The following is a 20,168-nucleotide window of genomic DNA, read 5'->3' as shown; positions in this document are numbered from 1 at the left end:
AGCACTGCTTAGGTAAATAAAGTTTTATTATAAACAGCTACATCCATTTATTTATCTGTTGTTAAAGATTGTTTTCACACCGTAATGGCAGAGTTGAGTAGCTGTAATTCAGTTTATGGCCCACAAAGCTTCCAATATTTACTATTCGCCTTTGTACATTAAAAAATAAGAAAAACCCAAACTGCTAACTGTTGGTATAATGGAAATTACAAACTGAAAAATGCCACTGTGATATAAAGGAACAAGCACCTTTCCCTTAGTTACAGAGATGTTCCTAGTATCATTTGGACATATGAACCTACTGCTGCCATATTGTCTGAATTTTTATTTCACAACAGCAAAGAATTTATAAAAGCATCTTCCAAAATATTCACCCTACTGAACTAATTTATTCATTTAAACCAAAATAAAATCAGGTCAAATATTCAATTTCAACTAATTTCTTTGGGGAATACCATATGCTGCTTTTGTTTTCTCTCTGTGTGGGTTATGGCTAGGTAAAAACTCAATGTAAAACTTAGTTCAGAAAGGTAGTCTGTTTTTTTTCTTCCCCCAGTACTGAGGATTGAACATGGGGCCACATGCCAATTAAGTGTTCTACCAAGGAGCACATCCCCAGTCCTCTATTCCTATTTAATTTTGAGACATGACTTTATTAAGTGGCTAAACTGCTCAGGCTGAGTTTGAATTTGCGATTCTCCTGTCTCAGCTTTCTACAGCAGTAAGAGTGCAAGCATGTGCCAACCACCCAGCTAGGTAATCTATCTACTCTTAAAACTTTTCTCTATAGTCACTATACTCTTACCAATTACAAAAGTATCATCTTCACTAATTTTTGTCACTTCAATCTTCCTAACACGCAGCTCTGATTAAATCACAATTTAAATAAAGTCTAAATTACTGAGTATGGCTGATTCAAGTTTGCATCTCACAATGTAAATTTTTCTCCCAGTAATCTTTCACACATCTTACATTCAGACAGGCAGAAATGACTTCTTTAAAATGGGTAGGGAGGGAATTCCTTTCAATACATTGTACTACACTCTGGTCCTTCTCCCCACCTTAATTATCTAATCTTGTTCATCTTTCAAAACGCAAGTTTAATGCTTTTCCCACTAAGTAATCCCAAACTCCTACTTTTTCTTCTGCACAAAGCTCGGAATCTGCTCTTAATCAGTTCTGAATTGTACCATTTAAAAGCTTTAAAAAATTATTATGTTCTATTTTTATTGTTAACTGTTCCATACGTATCTTATGTCCCTTACTAGGATGTGTCTAATTTTTTCTTTTTGCACATGCTAGGCAAGTACTAGAGTTAAATACACTCCCAACTTCTGATAAAACTGCGCACTTACAGTCATACTGGTGTGCGTGAATAATATCTCTTAGCCTTGTTTTGTACAATTTTAGTCATTTCCTATACTAGAACTGCTAAAACAAACTTCAGTTCAGTAGTCAGCCAAAGAGAATCGAAAAGGGCTAAAATTCTCAGTACTGAAATATCTTAACTAAGATGCTTTGAACTTCTGTCCATACAAATGAAATTGAAGAATCCACGTGTATTTAAAAGAAACGTGTTCAAATTGTCCTCAAAGCATAACAATTTTACAGTCATGGCTTCTCTTGACAGCGCCAAAGCCATCATAATTAAAGCGCCCATTTCTTAACAAGTTTTCAAAATAGTTCACCGACAGACTCATTTACTCACATTGGCCATTTCTAGTGGAGAAAACAGACGCAGTCTTTTCTTTTACAAAGCAGTCCTGAGAAAGGGCAAAACAAAACAGCCCGTCACCGACTGACCCGCCCCAGGCAGCTCGGAGCAGGCCCACCGCTCCCCGGCGTCCCTGCCCACGCCGCGCCCGCCTCCGCCTCCGCCTCCGCCTCCGCTCTTCGCCGCCCAGGCCACCTCGCCTCGCCCAAGCCCGCGCAGTCCCCACCGAGGGTGGGGGCCGGACGGTGGCTTTCAGTCCTGGGGGTGCAGGCGGGTATCGTACCACGGGTCAGGGCTTGTGACAAGAGCTCGAGGCAACGCTTTGAGCTGAGCTGAAGGGGAAGGAAGCTCAAAGAGCGAAAAGACTTAAAAGGCTCTGTAAAAAGAGGGGGAATACCGAAAGCTGCGGCCCGAGGACGGGCGAATTTGGAGGGGCTAAGGCGGGCGGAAACCATCCGTACCAATCACCAGGGCCGGCTCCAGCAACCCCAGAACCCGACTCTTCCGCAGTCAAGATGGCGGCGGTCAAAGCAATGGGAGGTGCGTCCGTGTGGGCCAAGCAGGCTGAAGAAGTGGCTTCCGAGCACATCGAGGCAAGGGATCGCCGAAATAAGGATGCGCCCGCTTGTCACGTAGGCCTGGGTGGGCCAAAGGAGGGGCGAGGCTGAGCCCGAAGCGTGGAGGTGACGCCCGTTTAGCTGGGCCGGGAGGGCCTTGGAGTTGAGTTCCTTGACTCATTAATCCGTTTGCTAGATCGTCCCCACTCCCCACAGCCTTTCTTACTCCCTTCATAATATAGTGCTTTGCAGTATCTTTATTGTTTATTTTTCCTGAATCCTTGCTTTTCAGCATAGGCTACTTACCTTTTTCTCTGTCCTCGGCTGTACTACAGTACCAGGCTCGCAATACAGGCTCAGTAGAGACCTATCAGGCAACTTATAAAATAACGTATCGTTTTAATTTATCTGATATATTTTTAAAGATAGTAACTAAAATGCGTGCTTCATTCAGATTTCTTTTTTTTTTTTTTTGGACCAGGGATCGAACTGAGCTCAATCCCTGGCCCAGATTTCCTTAGTTTTTAACTTAATGTCCTTTTCCAGAATTTAGAGTACGACACCACATTTAATGGAGACATCTAAATCGTCTCAAGCCTTCTAGATGGAGGCAGTTCTTTAGACTTTCTTTGCTTCTGATGACCTTGTTAGTTTGGAGGCTTATTCATCGAGTATTTTCTTGAACAGCGGGTTGGGGTTTGCCTGAGGTTTTGACTGAAACAATGGGTTGTTTGCGGGGAGGGGTGTGAAGTGTCCTCATCCCCACGTCAGTCAAGGTTACATCATATCAACATGACTTATTACCGTTGATTACTGTCAGTTTTCTCCACTAAGAAGTTTCTTTTTTCCTTTGGAAGGATGTCACTCAGTGCTCCCCGAATTGTAGAAGATACTCTTAGAGGGCAGAGAATCTTCATAAATCATTTGGACTTCTTCTGCATTGGAGATTTATCTATTCTTCCCCATTTGTTTATGTATTAAATTATTTATATTAGTATGGACTTGTGGATATTTATTTTAAATTTTGGTTTATAATCCAATACTACTTGATTTTGTAGTTCAGGTAGACCCAGTTTTGGTAGTGGGATTTCTTTTAATTGGCACTAGTGCTTTTTTGACAAACCTTCATAGTTTGTATGTATTTGCCTTGATCATTTCCTCAATTTCTGGCATTACAAGATGCTCCAGGATCATTTTGTATATTCTTTGCTTCGGTCCTTAGGTCAGCCACTTTCCCAAGGAGCTAAGCATGGGTCCTTTTTTTAATGGAAAATGGTACTAGAAATCAACACTTGGATGTTTGGAGTATTGCTGTTTCTAGACCTGCTTAACTACAGAGAAAGGAGATATATTTGTGTATATTAATCTGAGTAAATATATTTATTTATAAATATTATGTATGCACCCATCTGCATCTATGTCAGCTAAATAGGAGTTTATACTGATCTCCAGGCCTAACCCAGCACTACGGGATCATGCTAGCTTTGTTCTGCTTGTATGTAAGCTTCCACTCCAGTGTGAGAAACCTGGCTCCCACCATCTGCCATTTATTTACTGAATTGTTTGATTCCAGTTCAAACGTATAGTGGGCTCAGAATTGGTAACCCATACTCAGTATGCATGTATGGTGTGTTCAGAATTGTGATTAGTTATGCCTGTGGGAAAGAGATTACCAAATACAGTACAATGCTTATGGGTAGTTATTTTGCCTTTAGTCCATTCTAAAAAAAAATCTATTGTTCATTTATTAAATCTTCTTACCTCCTCAAACACCTAGTAACTACTGATTTATTTACCATCTCTAGGGTTTTGACTATTCCACAATGACATAGAAAGGGAAATATACAATATGTAGATTTTCAGACTGATTTTCCTTTAGCATTTTCCATTTTTATGTGACTCAAGAGCTTTTCTTATTTTAAATCTGTGAAAATATTCTAAAACATAGATGTTTCATTCTTTGTTTAAACCTTCACTTATTAAGGAACACTTTGGTTTCTTTCAGTTTTTGATGATTGTGAATAAAGTTTTTTTAAAGATTCATGTGCAGTATTTACACATGTGTGTCCTATTTATTTCACTTAAGAGTATGGCCTCAATATGTGTAAATAAGGATTAAAATGATTGAAACGAATAATTGATAATTTGAAATAGGAAGAAAAGGCCCAAAGAGCTAGGGGAAGTGGGAGGGGAAGGGGAAAGGAAAGAAGGGAAAGGAAAAACTATGAGAAAAGGAAAAAATGGAAACAAAGTCTTTGTAAATAGGGAAGGGTGGAGGGGAGCACAGGGAATGGGGAAAAAATAAAAACCAAGATGCATCATATACAGGTACAAGCACCCAATGATAAATGTAAATGTATTGTATACCTAAAATGTACCAATAAAAGAATTTAAGCAAAAAAAAAAAAAAAAAGAATCATGTGCAGGTTTTTCTATGGATATGTTTCCAAATCAGTTGGGTAATAATTTGGAGCACAGTTACTGGCAAAACTGTTTTTTAAAACTATTTGAGAGTAGTTGTTACATAATTTGAGCACCCCCCCCCCCCATATATTGTTAGACAAATGTCTTCTATGTTAGTAGCACAGAGCAAACTTAATTCCACCTCTGGCCAATTACCATAGTAAGTGATGTCCAAATTATTGGCTTTACAAATCACTTGCCATCTTATACCACACAGCTGTTCAAATCAGTGAATGCTCAATCTTAGAAAAAGGAGAATGTCTTAGCATGTCTTAGCTAAGGATGCCCAAGGAAGGAGATCCTATGACTTTCCTTGGGAAATACTATGTAATGTCTCAAAACCCCCACTCTCCTGAAATTGTCCTTGCCCAAAGTCCTCATATCGAATATATATTTCCTGTTTTCTGTAAGAAAGAGCTGGGCGATTGGGTATAGAAAACAAAAATTCCTCACTTCAACTTACTTTAATTGTTGCTTTTTACTGCTGGAAATTAATAGCTCCAAAAGAGGGCCAGCGACTAAACTCATCAGACTGCATATTTTCTCAGAGAAAACACCTACACGTGTTTAACCTGTGGCCCAAAGCTTGTACACGCGTGCCATGTCTGGGCCACACTGAGTAAAGAGAAACTCTTGGGCAGAATATGAACCATATGGCATGCTCATGTATGTAAGTAACAAAACTTTCTTTTTAATTTTAACACAGGTATCTGCAACCCATGGACTTCAGGTTGGCCAAGTCTGGAACTAAACATAAGAAAACCAAGCAAGAGGTAGAAGCTCTCTTTTTCTGTTAGGACTGTTGGTCTCTCGTTACAGTCTGGATGCCAAGTCCCTCAGGAAGGAGAAGAGTGCCAGAGGGTTCCAATGAAGTTAGCAATCTGAGGCCTTTACATTGTAAACATCAGTGACAGGATTTAAATTAGATTTGAAGAGGAAATTCCAGATCATCTTTCCAATGATTCCAAGAGTTATTGTTCTGAAGACCTCTACCACCTCTGCTTGTGCTCTTCTAGAAAGCAGAATACCCTAGTCATAAGGGATAGACTGACACCACACAAACGGGGTCAGTCTTAAATCTGGTGTTTCTATTTCTGGTTTGGTTATATTGCACAACTTACAAAGTTTTATTCTCTAGTTTTCTCACTTCTAAAATGAGCATAATAATAGTGTCTCTTAGCTTTGTGAAGACTGAATGAGTTAACACACATCCAACACTTATGTAGTAACACACATATATATACAGTTGGCAGTGGGTGGACCACAGAAGGCTTCAAAGAAGGGACCATTTGGTCTAGGGTTGTGGTTGTTTACAACTCATATTTTTTTGTGTGCCTTATAATTCTCTTTCCTATTTGTCTTGTTATATATAACAAGATTTCTGTTGAATGTTGAGTGTAAGCTTTTTGAGACCAGGAACTACATGTTATTCATCTTTGCTATGATGGAAAATCATCTGTCATAGACAAGAGATAAAATGAGGCAGTGATCAACAATATGGCAGGAGGCTGCCTGCCAGCAATAACTGAATTGTGTTTTGAAAGATATGTAGGTATTTGCCTAACTGCCAAGATGAGATAGAGTTGAGGACGTTTTAGGCAACAAAAACAACATGAGTAGAGGTATAAAGTACAATGCACTAGGGGTGGTTTAAAAGATGCACAACTAGATTGAGGAATTGATTTGGAGGTAGATGAGAACCAGGTCATCACCAATCTTCAGTGTAATACTGACATAAATGTAATTTTGGAAGCAACGAGCAGCAAGTGGGCAGATTTAAACAGAGTCATTGCATTATCAGATTTGGGTCTTGGAACTGTTCTCTGGCCTCAGTGCAGGGAATAGATGAGAAGGAAGTGGAACTATGATGGAATCAGCCAGGTAGGAAACCATGAACTGTTATATTCATGAAGAAAACAAGAACCTGGGATACAGGCAGGGGGAAGGTAAGGAATCAACACAGCATAGTAATCCAGAGTGGTTACAAATGAGGAAAAGGGAACAAGTTGAAGGTGATGTCTATATTTTTGGCTCAAGGTACTTGGTGAATGGGGTTGCTTATACTGAGACTGAGAATCAGTGATATTAATATTTATGGAATATATGCTGTGTGGCAGGCACTTGAATACGTATTTGCCTATTACCTACTTTAATCCTCATAAAAATAGAGAAAATGAAGAAACTATTATTCTCCTGTTATAAATGAAGAAATTAAAGCCCAAAGAGGTTAAGTATATTACTGAAACTTCCAAGGTAGGATTTACATTTAGTCTATTTGGTTGAAAATAGTGTTCCTTTCCCCCATAGAATTCTGCCGCCTAGGGGGAGAAGAGTTTGAAGGAGAAAGATAACGAGTTTGGTGTGGGATATTTTCAGATCCCTGAAGGACATTCATGTGGAATTGTCAAGGTAGTTGTTTGAAAGCAGGCTTTTTGCTCAGGAAACTGGATTATGTGGGAGATGGAGGTTTGAGGATCCTTGAAAGAGTCAATGCCCATAAAGATCAGGGGCCACTGGTGCAGAATGTAAAGAGAAAAGGTAAAACTTAGAACTCTAGGAAATATTAGAGGAGTAACAGAAGGAGAAAAATCTAGCATCAAAAGCAAAAAAGTCTCACCAGAGAATAAAGGATGAAAGGTGGGGGGTGTGGACAGAGACTGAAGTATTCTAGATGTTAGGAAGATAATTGGATATTATTATTGGATTGGACTCAAAGGTCTTATTAAGAACCAAGAAAGAGTCCATCTTATTTGATTGATAGAGTAATGGCTACTTTGCTGAAGGAGTCACAATGGAGATTGAATTTTGGTCACTGTGGTAGTCAAAGGATGAACTTCTTGAGGACAGAGATTTTATCTGTTTGCTCACCATTCCTGGGACTTCTCTATATTCCTGTCACAATGAGGTTATCATTATATATGTATTGAAAATTGAACAGAGGAAGAAGTGTTGGCAGCTATCATTAATAGCAGCTGTTCTTTGTTGTTCTATTTCTGGATTCCACATCTACCTAGCATCCTCTTCTCAAGAACTCTGCTGGGAAAAGTTGTAGGTTTTACATTTTACAGATAAAGAAACTGAGCAAAACTCAGATCTAAGTAAACTACTTATGCTGCAGAGCTACTTACAGTGATGGATGTGAGATTCAAAGTCAGATTTGTATAGCTGCAAAATCTCTATTCCTTCTATGACAACAAAATTAAGAAGAGGGAGGTGACTAGCTGTCTCTCAACTGTTTTTCCAATTTCCTCTTATCTACTTGCTCCCTTCCTTTTACTCAATCTTGGTTTGTACTTAGTCTTCAGACGCAAAGCAGAGCCTACAGAGATCTAAGTCCTTGATCAAAGTCCTAGATTATGAGATTATTCAGAGGCTAATATGTAATCCTTAGAGTTTTCTTTCTAGTCTCATCCTCACACCTGCTTGCATTAATGCTTTCTGATAAACATATGGCCTCCTTTTTGTTCCAGAGAACATTGATTCTCAACAACAAAGGACATACACTTAAAGCAAACTAGGGAATATGTAGTCATCACTAAGTTCTCAGCTTGCAAAGATTATTGAATTGAAGCCAGCCCTTTCTATAAAGACAATAGTATTATAAAACCAAAAGAGACAAGAGAGAATCTTTTCTGCTCAACTAAGCATACTAAAGTATATTAGAAATTTGGAGGCAATATTCTGAGTTATTTTAAGAAAAGGTTTTATACAGCCATTACTTGTTTGAATAAAATAGCATGTAAAGGAAGGATAATAAAATGAATAAAAAAGGATATAGGTAAAAGTATATGAATAGTTTTGTTATTTGTCTTGGTCACAGAACTCTGTGGTTTTTATTTTTTGCAGTACTTGGGAATGAACCCAGGACCTTCACACTGAAGTACCTCCCCGATCTTTTAAAAAAATTTCAATTTTATTTTGATTTGTTATATTGTCCAGGCTGGGTTCAAACTTGTGATCTTCCTGTTTCAGGCAGGCCCAAGTGTACTGGGATTTGAGGTGTGTGCCACCACTCCCAGCACAGCTCAGCTACTGACAGTACATCTTTTAAGGTGCCTTCATAGATGCTCCAATAGTTCTTTAGTACTTGATATATTAAGGTTGGCATATGTTCTAGCTATTTCTAGAAAACCTAAGTTTGTCCTGGAAACCTCTTGTATGTTCTAGGCACTCATGATTGATAGCAACACATGAACATTAGATATGTTAGAGTGAATGTTATGCTTTTGCGGTACAATGGTTTAATATTTTGGCTTTTAGTTTGACTATAACTCATGCAGTCTAAAACTAGGCTTTAATTGTGATATTGGATGTTAACTATTATCTATTTGTTTTTCTCTACAGTTCCTCATCATTAAATTGGGACAATAATATAATCTATTAGGGATGTTTTGAGAAATGTATAGATAATACAAATATATTATATATAAATATAAAAATGTATCCCAGTGAATTAGTTAGCAAGTGTCCAGTACATGTTAGCCAATATCCTCTTCATCCAGATTATCAACATTATCATTATTGTCATCACCAAATTCCTCTGAACTCTATTCTTACTGAGAGGGGATAATGTAGTAAGGAGCTTTGGTTCCCACATATGTGCATAGCACTTATAGGGGATGATACTGTCTGGGCTCATCTGTTTGGTGTTAGGAAATGGCTTGGTCAAGAGAGGAGCAAGCAAGGATTTAGACAGGACACCCATCAGATTGTTGATGTACCTTATTCCTGCCTACTTCTTGAGGTGTTGGAGATATCCTTTAAGACTTCAAGTATGTGGCAGAGTAGAGAACAAGGGTGAAGAAATGTAATAAAATCTCTCTAACCATTTAGCAAAAGTATCTATCAGTGACATTTTTGTAAACTCAGAGGATTCAGTCTGTGGTGATCTCACTACATAAAGAAGTAGAAATGCTTCTACTAAGTACAAATGCTTAGGTTTAAAATAGAAATTGTTAGAAATGCAGACTTTTTGACCCCCATCCCCAAACAGCTTTCCCAGAATATGCATTTTAACATGATCCCTAGTGCCTCATATATACACTGAAGTTTGAGAAGCACTTTTACAGACTTGCGGATGAGAGTGACCAGGAGGTGGGAAAAGGGGTGATACCACTCGAGATAGCAAATATGCATTGCCCCCAGATATATGTAGAATCAGAATCTATGAGAATGAAAATTTAGGAATCTATACTTTAAGCTCCTTAGGGAATTTTGAGGAACACTACAATTTGAAGAGTAAAGATTAAAGGTAAAAACTGTTAAAGAGAGAAGTGCAGTATTCACTCTGAACACTAGCTGTCACTGCTCTACAAGTTAAAAATGATCCATCTAGTTTACTGACAAGAGAATTAATAAAAGAACACTTTCTATATTTGATGTATAAAGATCTAGGGAAAGTTAATTCTAAGTTAAAATGATTTGGATCATCTTGAATTTTCTTAAAGATCTCTAGAAAATATACCTGAGTTACAAAGAGTAGTAGTTAGAGAATTAAATGTTTTGGATACATGTGAATAAGCCTGAGTCAAAAGAATAATGTGTCACTGTACTTGGGGGAAAAAATGAATAGTTTTATGGCTTAAAACTCAACCTGGATTCAAACTTTTTATTTTTTTTTTGGTACCAGGAATCAAATTTGGGACCTTGCACTTGCCAGGGAGGCAGCGGAACCACTGAGCTAAATCCCCAGCCTTCAACCTGGATTCTATAGTTTGAAGGTATGTGTCAGATCAGAGAATAGCTTTTCATTTTCCTAGACTTTAGGCCACAATGTTGCTTTTACACTAGGTCTGCAAGACATTTAAGTTTCATCTGAAGCTGAGGGATTGAAAGTCTTTCTTAGTGGTCATATGAACTTTTCCTTTATTTTTAGATACTATACCTACTGAGAGACTTGGACTTAAATTCTGGCTTACCCATACAGCTCTATGTGGATCATGGAGATAATTCTTTAGCATCTCTGAGCCTTAAAATGGGCATAGAAATTCCCACATAAGGGTTGACATCAAGAGAGAACTGATAGTACAATAAATATTATTATGGCTCAAATCTAAAATGTCCCCAATAAGTATCATGTGTTGGGAGGTTGGGCCTGACTGGAAGAGGCAGGTCACTGAGAGTATGACCTGGAAGGGTGTATTCTTGCCCTTGGCACCTCCTTTCTTGCTGTGCTTCCTGGCTGCCATGATGTGAGTAGCTTTCCTCTACTAAACCCTTCTACTGTGCTATTCCTGTTCTGGAGCTGGCCAGCCATGGACTGAACTCACTGAAACGTGAGCCAATTATGAGCCTCTCCTATTTTTAGTGTGAGTGTCAGATATTTTGTCCCAGTGATAGGAAAGTGACTAATACAGGAAATTGATACTAGGAGTGTGGATGTTGCTATTACTATACCTAGCCATGTGGTTTAAAAGCCTTTGGAACTGGATTTTAGGAGGGGTAGGAAAAATTTGGAGATGCCAGCTAGAGAAGCCCTAGAATGCTTATGCCAAGTTTGATGGTAATTCTGGTTGGAGCTCAGAAGACCAGAATGTAGATAGAAAGGCAAACAATGACCAGTTGGGAATGAAGACTACTGGAAACTGGATTGGAGGTAATGTGTGTTTGACTTTTCCTATATTTTGCCTACATCCTAAGATTTCATGTGAGGCTGAATTTAAAGGTAATGAACTAATTAATCTTTTGGAGGTAATTTCAAGGGTGACCAACATTCAGGCTGTGGCATGGGTACTGCTTTTAGGTCTACAGTGAAACTCAGGAGCAATGAGTAGAGCCAAAATATGTGGAAAATTTTGCTGGTGGTCAGAAAAGAAGCATGTGTAGTTGCGTCCAAAGGATTTGTGGATGCTGAAAGGTTTATCACTATTAAAAAACCCAAGTACTTTGTACAGAAACAAGAAGGAAGGTGCCTTGGTGGCATCTCAGAAGTCAGCAAGACCATACCCATCTCAAGTTCAGGGGTACAAAACTATAAATATTTCATTTGAGAAGAGAGTTATTGGGATGCCTGCTCATTCAGGGCTGTATGAGAAAGTGTGTTCGGTCATCCAGACACTCAGATACTGATATAAATATGGTCCAAGGGAGCCTGTCTATGTTCAAGCTGGAAGCTGACCATGGCATCATCCAGGTGGTGCTGGTTTTTCAAGCATGCAAAATGCAAGAGTTATGAGGTCATGAAGAATCCACTCAGCCTTCAGAAGAAGGCCTGGGAAGCCAGAAAAATGTGTGATGGGGACACATTCCCCGCTATGAGCCCACTTGTTATGGCTTGTGTTTAGATGTCCCCCCAAAGCCTCATGCTTTTCCGGAGGTGGTTGAATATAGAATGTGTGGTTGATTCATGGTGGGGCTAGGCCTGAAGGCACTGGGATTAAAGGCATAAGTACTACCTGCCCCAAGTAGTCTGAATAAGATAAAAGGGACAGGAAGCTGGTAGGGCTCTTGTGTTGCTTTTGGTGCCTTCCTCCACCATGAACTATTGCTCTTCTGCCACCCTGCCTTGGAGCCAGCCAATTACGGACTGAAACCTCTATGAACTGTAAGCCAAATAAAGCTTTCCTCATTTAACTTTGGTGTTGGATATTTTGTCTCAACAATGAGAGAAAAATAACTAACACACCATTGGAGGGCAATGAATGAAGCTGCCAGAGTGAAGCTGAAAGGTGCAGTGGAGACCCCAGGAAGTTGCCAATGCCAGAAACATGGAATGTCTACTGAGGAAAACCACATGGATCAAGCCAAGAGAAAAGCCACGTGGGCTGCTACCAGCAAGGCCATAGGAGCAGGGCTGCCTGCACCCTGTGGAGTTCACATCTCCCCCAAACCTGTCCTTGTTGCTGGACTTGTAACTACAAGATTTAATATTTGCCCTGCTGGTTTTCAGTCTTGTTTTAGTGCTACTACTTTCTATTCCCCTATTTCTTCCTTTTAGAATGGGAATGTTTTCCCTTTGCCATTGTATATTAGAAATGTTCAACTTTCTTTTTAATTCTCATAGGGGCTTATAGCTAAGAATTTGCCTTGAGTCTCTGAGGAGACTTTGGAATTGGACCTTTCAAGCAATGTTGGCACATTAAGACTCTGGCAACGCTTACAGTTGGACTTAATGCATTTTGCATAATAAGGTTGACACGAACATTTTGGAGACAAGGGGTGAAATGTTATGATTTACACCTAAAATGTCCCCCAAAAGTCTCATGTTCAGGGGTAGAACCTGATCAGAGGGGGAAGCTCACTGAAGGGATGACCTGGAAGGGTGTGTTCTTGTCCCCAGATTCTCCCTTTTTTCTCTGATATATGGATGCCATGACTGAACAGCTTTCCTCTACCAGGTCCTTTTTGCCTTGGAAACAGCGAACTGTTCACTGAATCCTCTAAAATTGTGAGCAAAAATGAACCTGTTTTCCTTTAAGTTGCAAGTGCTGGGTATTTTTCCAGCAATGAGAGTGACTAAAAAAGTATGAAATACTTTATCAATTATAAATCATTAAATAAATGCGAAGTATCTGCATGCTTACAATATTGGAACTTTGCTTTTTAATTTTTGGAACTCCACCAAAGTATCATGTTTCAACTTTTAAAAAATTTTATTAGTACTTGTGTGTAGTATCTAATGTTTCCATTCCTTGTGTGGAGTTGGTGCATGCATATAACACATCTTAATTTCTTTCCCTCCCTTTCTTTCCCTCCTTTTCCCTCCTTAGCCCCTTTCCTTCTCCTCCCTCCATCTCTTGATCCTTTTCCCTTTTAAGAAATATCTGTCTCCCTACTTCCTTTTATCTATCATTTATTTTGCTATTTATTTATGTTTTGGGTTTACCATATAAGAGAAAATGTGACATTTAACCTTATGTGTCTGACTTATTTCATTTACTATTATGGTTTTAAGGTGAATCAATTTTCCTCCAAATGACTTAAGTTTAATTTTCTTTGTGGAAGAACAGTATACCATGTATATAAACACCACATTTTCTTTATCCATTCATCTGTTAGTGGACATATGGGCTGCTTCTAAGATTTAGCAATTATGAATTGTGCTGCAATAAATATTGGTATGCATATATCCCTGTAATATGATGTCTTTAACTCTTCTGGGAAGATACTTAAAAGGGTCAAATGGAATTACTAATTTTAGTTTATTAGGACTTTAGATATAAATCTTCTGTCTGCAGAATCACTGTGAAAAATTTTTTCCCATTCTGTAGGCTGTCTTCTCACTCTGCTGGCTATTTCTTTTGCTGTGCAAAAGACTTTTAATTTGATACAACCCTATTTATTGATTCTTGGAACTACTTCCTTTGCAATTAGGGTTCTGGTCAGAAAGTCCTTGCCTATGCCTATGACTTCAAGAGTTTTACCTATTTTGTCTTCTAGCAGGTTAAGTGGTTAACATTTAGCTCTTTGATCCATTTTGATTTCAATTTAGTACACGGTGAGAGACATGGGTCTAGAGTAGGTGGTTTGCATGTGAATAGCCAGTTTCCCCAACACTATTTACTGTAAAGGCCATCTTTCCTCTAGTGTGTCCCTTTTGGTCCCTTTACCAAAGATCAAGTAGTTGAATGTACTTGCAGTTGTTTCTGTGTCCTTCCTCTATTCTGACCCATTGATCCTCATGTCTGTTTTTATGCCAGTACAGTAAGTCCCCAATTTGTAAATATTCCAATTGTGAATTTTTACCGATATGAACAGACCTCATTTTATAAACATTCATAGATGTGAACAAATCACTAAAGTACTGTGTTATTTTTTGAGATACAGGACCCCAAAGTAGAATGATACACAAAGGTTGCAGCGGCTGTTCAGAATGCCATCCAGTGCTACAGAATCACCTATGATGAGAAAAAAAATAGCTACCACTCTATCACTGTTTATCACTGGATCATTTTCTCAAGAAGGTAGACCGAATTGAGCCCATCAAAAGACCTGTGTCATCAACATCAGGTGCGGGTGATTTTCATCTTGCCCCCATCTCCTGTTGCTGATGATCCTTCAGCTTGGCCATCTCCTGCTAACCCTCCCTCCTCCAGTTAGTAACTCTCTTTGTGTCAGTTCACTCCATGCAATTCCCTATATCCCAATTGTTGTACGGTACTTACCACCATTTTAAGGTAATTATAAAACCAAAAATAGTTTATATTGTATATTTGTTTCAAAGGTGTGTAAGACTTTATTAGACTTACAAACAAATCTGACTTAACAAATGTTCTCCCAGAATGGAACTCGTTCTTAAATTGGGGACTTAACTGTGTCATGCAAATCACCATTTTCATCCATGCAAATGACTCACATTCTTCCAGAGGCAGTTGTTTTCTCAAAATAGGTCTTTTCACCCCCTTTAAATTGGAATTTCTGATAAAATATAGCACATTCATTTAAAATAGTTTCAGATAAACAGTAAATACTTTTAAAATATAACTTGTCATGTTTTAGATCTAAAATGTTTCCCCAAAGTCTCCTGAGTTCATTGGTGAGGCCAGGTCAAAATAGATGGGTCACTGAAAATGTGACCCAAAAGGCATATGTTTTTGTCCCTGACTCCTCTCTCTTAATTGTTGTTGGTTAAGTAGCTTTCCTACACCATACCCTTTCACCATACTGTTTCTGCCTTGGAGCCAGCTGACCACTGACTGACTCCCAAAACCATGAGCCTGATGAAACTTTTTCTCTTTTAAATTGTAAGTGTTGGGTATTTTGCCTAAGTGACGAGAAAGCTAACTAATACATCTATATACCAGATATTGTGTGATGATCTGGCAAATTTAGCTCCAAGACCAAATAAAAACACTGACCCATGTTCACCATTCTACACCATCAGCGTCTTCTGATTCCTTATATCTTCTATAGTGTGAAAAAGTCTGATTTGAAATGGTTCCAGCAATTGTTTTTTGAGACAGGACCTCACTGTGTAGTTCAGGCTGGCCTCAAAGTCACTATGTAGCCCAGGCTGGCCTCCAACTCATGGCGATCCTCCTGCCTCAGTCTCCTGAGTGCCGGGATTACAGGCGTGAATTACCATGCCCAGCTTCAGCAAAATTTTTTATCTGAAAGCTTATATCTTCAAAAATTGTCATAATTCTTCTCTAGAAATGACTCAAACATATCTTTAAAGATTGATCAGACAGAAATAAGGCCTCTTAAATTGTTACCCTTTGGGATTATTTTTACTTTTGTTATATTCTGTTATTCTCTTGATTCTTCTTATTAATATTTTCTCTCTGCCTGTCTAATTTTGTGGTTGTGGGAACAGGAGGGAAAAGGTGACTCTCCAAAATGATGCTAATGTCACTCAGATATTGGTGTTATGATATGAACTGTTCTGATGCATTTCTAGTACAGTCTTCTCTTTTCAATTATATTTCATGAAGCAAGTAATGCTATTAAAATACATAGACTTTGCAGGGAAAGAAACTACACCCTAATAATGAAAGAAAGTAGGACAAAGGAATGGTGGGAGTTTAATGTATGGCAAATGGATTCATCGTAGGATACACTTTGCAATACCAAAGTACTTAAAAATAACTTAACATTGAGAGTTTAGCTAGAATAAAATAAGCACATAATTAAACCTTCATGGATATGCCTTGAAGAAGGGAGGAAAATCATACAGGGTCATACTAGGTTAAAGGAGGTACTGAATGGCAGTCTCACAGTAAGTTCTTGGAGTAGGACTGAAGTAAAATGTGACCTTGTGGGCTTAGCTAACTCTGACCACTAGGTGTCCATATATGATTTTAGAACTTGTGGTAGTTGTACTGAATTAGTGAGGGAAGACTTGGGAGATGAGCTTGTTTCCTGCTGTTACCAGAATCTTTCAATTTATGGTAGAATGTTGTTTCAGCTGTGCTCTTATGAATCTTCAGTAGAGACAGGAATCATTTCAGACTCATGTTTGAGGATTTTCTTCTTTTTCTTTTCATCCATTCTGGGACTGATTACTTAACACTTCTGCAAAGGATTTAATTAGTGTTATAAGCCACCCCAACTTGATGCGCATGTCCAAATTTAGATCCAGCAGTGAGGAAGTTGTTTAATTGGCATTGGGACCATTAGAAGGAGCCAGAAGAGCAGAGGGACATTGCACTGTGATCATCTGAGCCAGGCATGAGGGTAAGGATATCCCTGGCCTGTGTATTCCTGTCACTAAGAACATTTGCTAATCTGCTGACAAATTGCAATGGGAATATCCCCTGGACACACAGCAGGCCCAGTGACTTGTCATTTGAGCAGAGCAGGCATGTCACCAGCCCACAGGAGTATCCCTGATTATGTTGCTCTTTGATATGAAGTTCCTACTTTCCATATGATTTGATGATGTTTGGTGGGAGCAGTAAAATGCTTATTAATTGCTTAAAGGAACTATTGGCTTTAAAAAATGAGTAAGATTTTTCTCCAGGTAAGGGTTTTTTAAATTTTAATTTTTATAGATATTTCTGATTTCAAAGGAAATCACATGCATGTCAAAACTTGTTTCTTCTATTGTTTTGGGCATTCTTTGCACTGCCCTCTCTCCCACATAAGTGAAGCAGAATGATTTAGTTAGAATTTGCAGGTGACATTTACCAAGCCTATATTCTTAACAGTAATCCTGGATGCAAGTGAACTTTCATGCTGGAATTTGTATTCCTTTTGCCCCCTTTACATGCTTTGCTTTATCTTCAATTATCTTCCAAAATTACCTACCCATAGCCAAATTGAGTATGCTTATTCCCACTTGAGCCTTTCTCACTTTGTTATCACCAGCTGGTACACCCTTCCTCTCTCCTTTACTTATATAAATGTGACTGCTTCAATACTCAGCTCCAACTCATCTCCTCTATGAAGCTGTCTCCAGATAACTCCCAGGAATCTACTACTGTCTGCAACTCATACACAGGTGTCCCTTAGTATTCTCAGAGGACTGGTTTCAGGACCCCTGTGGTTATAAAAATTCTGCAGATGATCAAGTCCCTTATATAAAATGGCATAAAATCTTCATGTATACACCCTCCTGTATACTTTAAATCACCTCTAGATTACTACCATACATAATACAATGTGACATAGTATAATGCAATGTAAATAGTTGTTACACTATATATCACGGGGAATAACGACAAGAAAAAATGTACACATTACATACAGACATCATTTTGGGGGGAATATTTTCATCTACAATTGAATTTACAGATGGCACACCCATAAACAAGGAGGGCCAAATGTAGTATTGCTCTCTTTAGCTCATTATTGTAACTTAGTCCTAGTTGACTTACATGTGAACCCATACATATACAATTGACTAGCTTGACTCTATTGAGGGCAAGAACTATACTCCAGTGAAATCAAACAATTTGGTGTATATTCCATTTGCATTCTCAAGGTAGCCATCTTTTGTAAATCTTTCTGATCACAGAGCCTTGAGTATAGTACCTACTATACTTCAATAAATATCTGTGAAGGCAGCTGGGAAATTGATTTAAACTACCCTGCTGGAGTCATATGTTTGATAATATTAGATTGTGACTAGTCTAAGGAACCTGGCAGTTACCAGCATAGGCTTTGTAAGAAATGGATCAAGACTTATCTTTTCCATTATTTATTTATTATTTTTGGTACCAGGGATCAAACTTGGGACATTGTGCTTGCAAGGCAGGCACCGGAACCACTCAGCTAAATCCCCGGCTAGACTTATCTTTTCCATAACAATTTCCCTCAACTGATAATAATGCTCTTTTCCTTTTATCCTGACTTCTCCTGATTCTGAGTTGTTAAAGCATTTTATCATATTTACATTACATAAATGCCTTAGGATCATATTTGTGGATCATATTTGTAGAATGAAGTTAATAATAGTGCTTACCTAATTAAATTTATGATGATTAAATGACCATACTTAGAAGTTTTCTTGGCATATAATGATCAAATTGGTATTTATTAGAATTAACATTCATTTGACGAAACATTGTCCATTGTTTCCTGTGAGTAGAACCTGTCCTACTAACTATATTCTAAACTCTTCAGTGCCAGGGATCTTCTTTTTCATGTCTGTAGTGCCTGTAATGATATTCCTTTTTCATTCCCAACATAGGTAATTTGTGTCTTCTCTTTTTCCCCAATCAGTCCAACTAGATTCACCAACTTTATTTTTCTTGTATTAGTTTTTTGTTTCATTGATTTTCTACTATTTTTTCTGCTTCAAATACCATTCATGTCTGCTCTTTTTCTCTCTATTTGCTTTGGGTTTAAATTTCTACTCATTTTGTATTTTCTTAAGGCAGAACATTAAAATTTTTTTGAGACTTATATTTTTTAAAATGCCATCATTTGCTATAATTTCTCATTTAAATTTTCCTTTATCTGCATCCCATACATTTTGAGGTGTGATGTTTTCATTTTTATTTGGTTCAAACATTTTCTACTTTTTCTTGTCATTTTCTTTATTCATGAGTTACTTAGAAGTGTGTCATTTAACGCTGAGATTCCATCTCACCCCAGAAAGAATGGCTGCTATCAAGAAATCAACCAATAACAAATGCTGGCAGGGCTGTGGGGAAAGAGGAACCCTGCTCCACTGCTGGTGGGAGTGTAGACTGGTGCAAGCACTGTGGAAATCAGTATGGAGATACCTCAAAGAACTAGGACTGGAAGTCCCATTTGACCCAGCTATTCCCCTGCTGGGTGTCTTCCCCAAAGAATTAAAAGAATCATACCACAGTGATATATGTGCACCCATGTTCATAGCAGAACAATTTGTAATAGCTAAAACTTGGAAGCAACTCAATTGCCCATCAACTGGAGACTGGATAAAGAAAATGTGGGTTTTTTTTTTTTTTTTTTTAAATAAAATGGAGTACTACTCAGCCATAAAAAATGAGAAATTAGAGACATTTATAGCTAAATGGATGCACATTGAGGCGATACTCTTAAGGGAAATAAATAGGACACACATGTAAATACCAAATAGTTTCTCTAGTGTGAGAAACTGAAAGTGTAAATAAGGACTAAAAGGTATAATAGATAATGTGAAATAGGAAGAAAAGGGACAAAGGGGAAGGGGAAGTGGGAGGGGTAGGGGAAAGGAAAGAAGGGAATGAAATTAATATGAGAAAAAGAAAAAAATGGAAACAAAGTCTTTGTCAGTAGGGAAGGATGGAGGGTTTGAAGGGAGGGCAGGGGAATGGAAAAAAAAATAAGAACCGAGAGAGATTATGCAAAGGTGCAAATCTCCAATGATGAACGTCATTATATTGTATACCTAAAATGTACCAATAAAATTCATTTTTAAAAAAGTGTGTTGTTTAGTTTTCAAATATTTTGATATTTTCTAGATTATCTGTCTGTTGATTTCTAGTTTAAATTTTTCTAGACATAGAACAAACTTTGTATAATCTTACTTCTAAATTTATTGACATTTTAGGGTAGTGAATATGGTGAATGCTCAATATGTTCTT

The 20,168-nt window shown here is 38.1% G+C and overlaps 1 protein-coding gene and 1 pseudogene across 8 annotated transcripts in view; one reads left to right on the top strand and one right to left on the bottom strand.

Annotated features, from left to right (window-relative positions):
* Positions 1 to 2,291, bottom strand: part of Mmadhc (metabolism of cobalamin associated D) — a 55,230-nt gene extending 52,939 nt beyond the window's left edge. For 6 of the 7 annotated variants that reach the window (XM_004870002.4, XM_087210051.1, XM_087210053.1 and 3 more), the window contains exons 1-2: positions 2,176 to 2,291; positions 1,709 to 1,763 (exon numbers count right to left, since the gene is read on the bottom strand). In XM_004870002.4, the coding sequence (XP_004870059.1) occupies positions 1,709 to 1,717 (9 nt within the window). In that variant the 5' untranslated portion in view covers positions 1,718 to 1,763; positions 2,176 to 2,291. Of the gene's footprint in view, positions 1 to 1,708; positions 1,764 to 2,111 lie in introns of all 7 variants that reach the window. The other variant, XM_013067536.3, reaches the window with a different exon arrangement.
* LOC110346758 (heterogeneous nuclear ribonucleoprotein H2-like) overlaps positions 2,165 to 20,168 on the top strand; it is a 55,596-nt pseudogene continuing 37,592 nt past the window's right edge. The window contains exons 1-3 of the transcript XR_015450831.1: positions 2,165 to 2,307; positions 5,441 to 5,507; positions 10,364 to 10,454. The product of XR_015450831.1 is annotated as a heterogeneous nuclear ribonucleoprotein H2-like (transcript). The remainder of the gene's footprint in view (positions 2,308 to 5,440; positions 5,508 to 10,363; positions 10,455 to 20,168) is intronic.

The sequence above is a fragment of the Heterocephalus glaber genome, unplaced genomic scaffold (genome assembly GCF_053883595.1).
Source record: "Heterocephalus glaber isolate CG9 unplaced genomic scaffold, H.glaber_assembly_v1.0 deba00001097, whole genome shotgun sequence".
Classification (NCBI taxonomy): Eukaryota; Metazoa; Chordata; class Mammalia; order Rodentia; family Bathyergidae; genus Heterocephalus; species Heterocephalus glaber.
This window is presented reverse-complemented; position numbering and strand designations above follow the sequence as displayed.